The sequence below is a fragment of the Melitaea cinxia genome, chromosome 13, assembly GCF_905220565.1.
Source record: "Melitaea cinxia chromosome 13, ilMelCinx1.1, whole genome shotgun sequence".
NCBI classification, from domain to species: domain Eukaryota; kingdom Metazoa; phylum Arthropoda; class Insecta; order Lepidoptera; family Nymphalidae; genus Melitaea; species Melitaea cinxia.
Genome location: NC_059406.1, coordinates 1,608,626 through 1,617,546, shown reverse-complemented (window position 1 = coordinate 1,617,546; position 8,921 = coordinate 1,608,626). Strand labels below are relative to the sequence as shown.

The 8,921-nt window shown below is 32.2% G+C and overlaps 1 protein-coding gene across 1 annotated transcript; it reads right to left on the bottom strand.

Moving 5' to 3' along the window:
- Positions 1-1,299: 1,299 nt before the first annotated feature.
- Positions 1,300-7,001, bottom strand: LOC123659212. Its single transcript, XM_045594464.1, has 5 exons — positions 6,909-7,001; positions 6,060-6,248; positions 4,015-4,179; positions 2,836-2,913; positions 1,300-1,434 (listed from the first exon to the last, which is right to left on the bottom strand). The coding sequence occupies exons 1-5, from the start codon at positions 6,999-7,001 to the stop codon at positions 1,300-1,302; spliced, it is 660 nt and encodes a 219-aa protein (XP_045450420.1).
- Between the last annotated feature and the right edge of the window lie 1,920 nt (positions 7,002-8,921).

Below are 8,921 nucleotides of genomic sequence, written 5' to 3'. Positions count from 1 at the left end.
TTGCTTCATTGTATTAGAATGCATAATAAATATTTTGAGTACATATCAATGGTAAGATTAATCATTAAATTTTAGTGTATTAAAAGTGTTTTAGTATGATTTGTATTACCAGATAAAAAATAGGAATTTCTTTTATCGTAAGTATGTAATGTACACCGGTGCTTTCTATAAGTTATATTATTTACCTGGTGCATAATATTGATCTGATTTTAACGTAAAAAAATATATTTTAATTTTACTTTTTAAATAATTAAGACTAATTAATTTTTATTACGGGCAATGTAGTTTCACTTGCACAGGTAATTAACAATGTGACAGAAAACAATTTCACTTTTGTCTTCAAGTTCATTTGTTTTCTAATTAAAAAAAATATAGATAAATGAAAGTAGCATATGTTTGGCCTTGATATTGGATTATACCAAAGTATGTTTGAAGAGATCTCTGGAATTTTCGGTCGCTCAAGGTTCTATATATATTTAAGATTTTTAGATTAAGCTTTTATTAATAATTATGTAATAGTAAATTTTAATATAACGTTTAAAGTTATTTTATTATATTTTTTTTTTGTATAAAGAAATTAATTATTAGGTTACTTTTATTGTAAATGACGAACAATAAATATTATTTATTAATAGCAACTCCGCTAGTCTATTTAGTGTTTTTTTAAGATTTTACCAAAAAAATTGACAGCTCTGCTATTGTTACCTCCCTCGGAAACATATTCTTTTAAATACGATTTTAATAATTATATTAATTGTTTTTAGTATTTATCGAGATAAACTGTGATTTCTACTGATATATTTCTTAGTTAAATCTATAATAGGTCTATATTAAATAAAACGGTTAATACATAATTGTCACTTTAATAAATCCGATTTATTCGATGAAAAAATCTTAGGTACGATTTTACGTAAAACTTGTAGTAATAACATTTCTTAGCGTAATTTTGTATGATATTAAACTAAATACAACCAAGTGAATACTCGACTTTTGTAATATTTATGTAAAATCACGTCTAAATATTTTATTTTACTAAACACTTGTTGATTTTCACATTATTTTCTTTAGTTTGTAACTATGTTGGTGTAAAAATGTTGATTATATTTTAAATTGAAGGTATTAAACTACTAAATTTGTAAAATGCTTTATTGTAGAAATTATTTTTAAACATTGTTTACCAAAAAAAAAAAATATATATATAAATATATATTTAGCAAATTCGTCTATCTGTCCTACGATTAGTCGATAAGACACAGTAAATTTTAAATAAAAACCTAAAACAATTGTTTTTCCTTTTATTTACAAGTCTTCATCGATACTATCATCACTGGTTGTTAAAGATTCATTAATTAAAGAAAAGATTGATTCATTTTCTGATTCATCATCAATAACTTGTTCTATGATATTTTCAATTTCCGAAACACAGGGATCACCCTTATGTGATAAGTGATTAATTTCATCATTACCATACACATCACCATCTTTATTATAATCATCATTAGAAATATATTTTTCTGTATTTCGTAAATCATTTATTTCCAAATTTAAATCTTCATCATTAATATTTTCAGACTCGTTTTCAATGCTGGTGTTAAGTGAAGCTCTTAGACATTGATCGGTCTTTGGTTCAAAATCATCAGCTTCAAACTTCGGCGTTGCATCATATGTTTTAGTAGAAGAACTTGAGGATATATTAAGGCCTAAAAATATTTTATATTTGAGTGTATCTGTACAATCCAGTTCAGTTTATATACATAAAGAAGTGCAAAATGGCGTGAACTCATGTGTTTTGCCCATAGTCACCACGCTGGGCAGGCGGGTTGGTGACCGCAGGGCTGGCTTTGTCGCACCAAAGACGCTGCTGCCCGTCTTCGGTCTATGTATTTCAAAGCCAGTAGTTGGATGGTTATCCCGCCATCGGTCGGCTTTGTAAGTTCCAAGGTGTTAGTGGAACTGTGTTATATGATAAATTATTTTTATCACGGCTTAATCTAATACCGTTTCAATTTCCAAATTTTGTTAATTCAGAAAGTCAACCTATAATAATATATATATATATAATAAGTAAGGCTATAATAACCTAATAAATTAAATTAAAATCTTCTAAGATTATTTGTGCTTATCTGTTTTGTTATTTGTTATTTGTCTAGGTCTTTTCTTAGTTTAAATAAGGCACAAAATAAAACTGAGACTGTTATTTCGTTTATTTTTGATATTGCTGCCGTATCAACGTAAAATTATAGTAATAATAAGACGTGATGCAGAACTATTGGAAAAAATACAGTAATATTGCCGTCTTTATCATAATTAGCGGTATGTATTGAAATAGCTAATAGTGCTTACATGGTTTTAGATGCGTCAAAATATTTAATTCCGCTGTCTGAAAAATAAAATAAAATTTGTAACGTAACGCTAATGTAATATACATTTAAAGTGACAGCATTTGTCCTTTCACTTTGATTTCAATTTAGAATTTAAAAAATAATTTGAAATAGAATTAAAAAATATAAACGTAATAAACTATAATATAAAAATGAGTCGCTGAATGTGTTGCTAAGCGCAAAACTCGAGAACGGTTGGACCGATTTCGCTAATTCTTTTTTTAAAATATTCCTTGAAGTACGAGGATGGTTCTTACGGAGAGAAAAATTCTAAAAAAAAATTTAATAAAATTAAAGAATCGACTGTTAGGCGATACGAAGTTCGCCGGGTCAGCTAGTTAAAAATAAAAAACAAAACTTGCACAATGACTAAAATTTGGTTGCCGATTCGTATGACCCGATCACTGCAATAATAATTTTATAAGGAAAAGTTACGAATAAATCACGGGTTTACCTCAGGTTTGCTTTTATATATTTGCATAGTATGTTGAACCGCTGTTTTTGCTTCAACATAGTGATCATTTTGTAAGTACTGAAAATAATTTTATGTTATTATTTCAAAGATTATACGTAAAGTAGAAGGTTAACGAATAAAATCGTATTTTGCAAAAGTCATCCATTTCTCACACGTTCCCATTTTAACACACTAAGAGCTATATTTGTTGATAATGATCAGTTTTAATCACTCATCACCATCATCATCATTTCAGCCTATCGCAGTACGCTGCTTGTCATAGACCTCCACATGTTCGCGCCAAAAATGGCGTGAGCTCGTGTGTTTTGCCCATAGTCGCCACGCTGGGCAGGCAGGTTGGTGACCGCAGGGCTGGCTTCCGAAGACGCTGTTGCCCGTTTTCGGCCTGTGTATTTCAAAGCCAGTAGTTGGATGGTTATCCCGCCATCGGTCAGCTTTGTAAGTTCCAAGGTGTTAGTGGAACTGTGTTATCCCTTAATCGCCTCTGACGATACTCACGGGAAGAGAGGTGGTGGCTATATTCTTTACTGCCCTAGCCACACAGCGTATAATTTGTAAAGGAAATTTGAAATTTGTAAAGAAAAGAGAAAAAAATTAACAAAAGACCATATGAGTACGCAAACTAATGCAATAGAATTTTATCAATGCGCATGTGTTTTCGAAATAAATTAATATTTTGAAACAAATTTTACACAACATGTTGATAAATAAAAAAAATTATGTAAAAAAGCACGTTTTGTCATTTAGTTGATTGCATCAGTATTTTTATACCACTACTAGCTGACTCGGCAAACGTCGTCTTACCGCTAAATGCTATTTAAGCATAGGGGTTGAATGTAGAGGGTTGAAAATTTAGGGTTGTATGTATTTTTTAATGTTGTATCATAAAAAAATAAAAAATAAATAATTTATCTAAAAATTAAAAAAAAAAAATAATTTAGGGGTGGACTACCCTTAACATTTAGGGGGATGAAAAATAGATGTTGTTCGATTGATTGATCGATGAGTTCTCAGACCTACCCAATATGCACACAAAATTTCATGAGAATCGATTAAGCCGTTTTGGAGGAGTTTAACTACAAACACCGCGACACGAAAATTTTATATATTAGGTTATAGCAAATAAGAGTATAGTCAACTTCATTGTAATTTACTTACGTTACTTTTGATATTTTGTAGATTCTGTCGCTTAAAAGCCCTCTGGATAGCTTCTTGAATTGATGGTATATAAAATTCGTCAATATTGACTTTCTCCATCAATTTTATAAAGATACTTGGTTCATTCACTGTATCATATGAAATGTGCATTATAAATATTGACTTCTAAATAAATAGTCGTGCTATGTGGCTACGGCACTAAAGAATTTAGCCATCCCCTCTCTTCCCGTGGGTGTTGTAAGAGGCGACTAAGGGATAACAAGGTTCCACAACCACCTTGGAACTTAAGAAGCCGACCGATGGCGGGATAACCATCTAGCCGCTGGCTTTGAAACACACAGGCCGAAGACGGGCAGCAGCGTCTTCGGTGCGACAAAGCCAGCCCTGCGGTCACCAACCCGCCTGCCCAGCGTGGTGACTATGGGCAAAACACATGAGTTCACGTTATTTTTGGCGTAAACTTGTGGAGGCCTATGTCCAGCAGTGGACTGTATAGGCTGGAATGATGAAATAAATAGTTTTAACTTAAGGTTTATTTATTAAATTTTGTATACTTTCTTCCCGATTTTTTTATTTATTTGTAATGGTTGGTTGGTTTTTATGTTTTTGTAAGGATTCTTCAATAAATAGATAAACATAATCATATCATCTTTCTGGAGTGTTGAGAGTTTGATGTTTTATTAATATTAGGTCTTTACCTATAAAATTGCCGTTTCGTCGTACTGGCTATTTCAAAACTAAAACAAAAATTCGCTAAGAACTCGAATGTCAAATTATTTTTATTTTAAAAATATAGAATTCTTTTTTTATAATTAGTCATTTGGTTAATGGTTAGCGTTCTGTTTACATCGCATTTGTACGTTTTTCGTCATCATGGATATGTTAAAAATTCGAGTGATTATGGAGTATGAGTTCCGTCGTGGTAGCAAAGCGGCAAAAGCGGTAAGCAACATCAACGACGCCGACGTTTACGGTGCGAACACTACTAGCGATCGTACCATCCGTTATTGGTTTGCTCGCTTTCGTTCCGGAAATTTTGACCTAAGAAATGAACCACGTGGTCGGCCGAAAATGTTGGTCAACAATGACGAATTAAAGGCGATTGTGGAGGCTGATGATTCTCAAACTACAGCTGAATTAGCAGCAGCTTTCGAAGTTAACACTAAAATAATATTGGTCAATTTGCGTCAATTTGGCAAGGTAAAGAAGCTCGACAAACGGGTGCCTCATGATTTGAATGAACGTCAGTGCGAAATACGCGTCGAGACGTGCCTTGCACTGCTCAACAGACACACAAACGAAGGCATATTGAATCGCATTGTTGCTTGTGACGAAAAATGGATTCTATTCGACAACTGCATGCGCTCAGCTAGTTGGTCAGATCCTGGTTCAGTACCTAAACAATGCCCTAAACGAAAAATGACCCCTAAGAAAGTAATGGTAACTGTTTGGTGATCTAGCGTCGGTGTATTTCATCACAGCTTCTTACCAAACGGTATGAGCATTACTGTGTATTGTGAAGAACTAAATGCAATAATGGGGAAACTCGCACTTCTCCAACCAGCTTTGGACAATCGCTTGGCCCCGCGGCTCCTGCACGACAACGCGCGACCTCATACTGCACAGCAGATGGTCTCCAAGTTACAAGAGCTGGGGCTGGAAGTTCTCCGTCATCCACCGTACTCACCGGATCTTGCTCCTACAGACTTCCACTTTTTCCAGAATTTGGATAACTTTTTGGCGGGAAAAAATTCAAAACCCGAGACGCAGAACAAAATGTCTTTGAAGAGTTTGTTGCCTCCCGTCCAGCAGAGTTTTTTAAGAAAGGCATCAATAAGTTACCACTAAGTTGGCAAATATGCATTGATTCCATGAGTAATTATTTTGAATAATAAAAATAAAAAATATAGAAAAAAGTTCATCAAAAACGGTAATTCCATATAGGTAAAGACCTATTACAAGTAACTGTACTACTATATCGACTTACACATTCTACGGCATAGCTTACCTGAGCAATTTCTTAAATGGTTCTGTATGATTTTAACAGCTTTGTCTAGATCTTCTTCATCCAGCCCTACAGCCATTAATTCCCTTCTCAGCCCTGACTCACAAGAACATTCACACGTTTCATTACAAATGCGACACGCGATCGCCAATGCTTCTCTAACTTCTAGCAGAGATTCGAGATAATTTGCAATAAATTGGTTCAGGTTCTGCGGTTGAGCTCGTAAAACCTGGGCCGTTAAATATTATTAGCCAGTTTCTTATAATATATATATGATTTCATGCAGAAAACAACAAAGTTTTAGTGACTTTCTTTCAAATTTGATAAAATATGTAGGCACATATAAAACTTTGTTTTTGAAACACGAAATAGTTTGAATTTGGATTCTACCTGGTAACAATCCGGCCCGGTACGGCTGTGGCCCGTAGCAAGTAAAAATTTTTAAGACACACAGACACGTTTTCGTACATAATTTATTTGAATTAGTTATCATTGAGAAGGTTGAAAATTAATGTTATTTTCAACCTTCCTTTGTAAATAAAAACCTGGGTAAAACAAGTTTAGCAACAAATTAAAAAAAGACGCAAAAACCTTAAGAACCTTTATGAACATATAAAGTAAATACGTATACACTTTGGTCATAAGATAACTTTACTATCTGCGACTATACAGTAAATATATAGCTATTATATATTTTCAGTTAACACTGAAATCCTGTGAGCTCAGCAAAATGAAAATAAAAAACATGGTAATTGCCCGGTTTATGAATAGTTTTAGTAATAGAAGTAACAATGTTATCTAAAATACTATAAACTGAAAATATTTCGTTGCTGGATAAAGGTTTTGTGAATTTTCTTCTTCAAAACTGTAATGGTCATTAAGTCCGCACCTCTCTAGAAATATCACTCATCAAATCCTTAAGGCCTTCAGGTAATGCTAATTTGCAACTCTCGTGAATTTGAGATTGAAGCAAATCGTTCATTTTGAACAAATTTTATATTTACAATATGTCAGGGATTCTTATTTTACGATCAGTTGCAATCTAGTGAGCAACGTCTTATTATAGTGTAAAAATAACATGCAGTTTGTAAATTATTTTCTTTAAAAATTTTCTTGCTTTATAAAATATTACTTAAAAATAATAATTAAAAAACTATTATCTTTAATTTGGTAGTTTTTATTTAACAATTAATTGTAGTAAGGATACGTACAATATAACATTTATAACATACTAAACAACGAAACATTACAAGCATATAGCATATACATACATATATATATTATATACATTACATTATATGATTTTACTTTAGCCGGAACAATCAGACAGACAGACAGACACAAAAATTGTAAAAATGTTATTTTGGTATATTTACCGTGTATAAATTAGTAAAAAGCGGTTATTTTATTACAAACAGACACTTCAATTTTATTTATTTGTACGTATATCCAATTCAGCATAGTAAGCATAAACGAAAATTTATTTAATAAAATGAATCTAAATCATTTTATTACTAATAAATAAATTTTCTTCATCATCGTCTTCAAAACGAGTTTAAGCTTCTTCTTCATCGGTGATGTTAAGTTCATCAGCCATTTCGTCCTCAACGTCAGTAGTATCAGCTGTTTCTGGGGCTGATGATGGAATAGTCTCTGCAGGTGCACTTTCCTCATCTTCCGTATCTTCAGTGCGATCATCTAAGAATTAAAAAAAAAAAAATTATTGCTTATAATGATACTTCAGCATGACTTAATATGTAATCGACTTTTTTTCTGTGTAATATGTCTCGTATTGGTTCTGATATTTAAATTTTGATCAATTTGTCAGTAATTTCAAGTGTTCTATTGTTATTATGCGAGTTTTTACCTAAAGAATTTCCTTGTTTAAATTTATAAGTTGAACTAAGCATGGCGCGGATGTAATTTACTACGATTTAATTGGTCATGTGGCGTGGCTAAAATAAGTGACAGCGATGAGACACTTTTTTTAACGGAAATGGATTATAAGTAGTAATTTTGACATCCGTTCTGTACATTGTTCCATTAAAGGTTTTTTTTAAAAGATCAAATTGTGAAGTTTTTTTGTTGATTCCTCGCTGCAGTACATTTTGAACATTTACATTCTGAATCAGTGGTAGCTTCACAGTAACTTTCATTTATAATAAAAACAAATATAATTCTAGTTTGTAAAATTATTCAAGAATGCGTTGAAGCCTATTTGAATAAATTAAGTTTTGATTTTGATTTTAACACTGATGAAGATAGTGGATACATTTTGTGATAGACAAGTGGTACCTGATGTAGAGTGTGTAGGTTGTGCGAGTCATATGTATACACATAAGTGAAATTTAAACGATTATAAAATGATTAAATCGAGATACAGATCAAGCAGAATAGACAAATGGGGCACTTTTCTAATTTTAATTTCTTTGCGATTCTAATTTTAATTCCATCGCGTATTTCAAACATCATGCATTACGCTTATCCTATCGATTTATTTGCTAAGATTGTAGATCCTGTTATTACCTAGTAAAGCTACGTGATCCGACTCTAATGGTATCATATAAACGATGTTATAAAACTACACCGTAAAATAATAGTTTACCTGGTATATCTTCTATAACATCCTCAGTTTCTAATGCCTCGGTTCCAAGACTCTCACCAACATTTTCAGACTCTGTTGACAATGCTTCTTGGATTTCTAAATTATCTTCTACAGCCTCTGGTCTTTCATCAGTAAAGATTTCAGGTCTCTGTAATAAGAATAAATAAGTAATTGTGTTTGCTCGCAAACAAAAAAAAACCAGCTTCAATTACATCGACGAGTAATACAACGTAAATCGACGAAAAAATAGTCAAGTAACTACGCGTTATCAAAGATTACTCAAAAAGTAGTTATCAG

What these genes read in the sequence shown, in the direction of transcription:
- LOC123659212 (XM_045594464.1), bottom strand. Translation starts at nt 7,001, where the DNA reads ATGAACGATTTGCTTCAATCTCAAATTCACGAGAGTTGCAAATTAGCA. An exon ending in AAGAAGATCTAGACAAAGCT is followed by an intron (nt 4,180 to 6,059) that starts GTTAAAATCATA and finishes CTATTTATTTAG; the next exon opens with AAGTCAATATTTATAATGCA. An exon ending in TACAAAATATCAAAAGTAAC is followed by an intron (nt 2,914 to 4,014) that starts GTAAGTAAATTA and finishes AATTATTTTCAG; the next exon opens with TACTTACAAAATGATCACTA.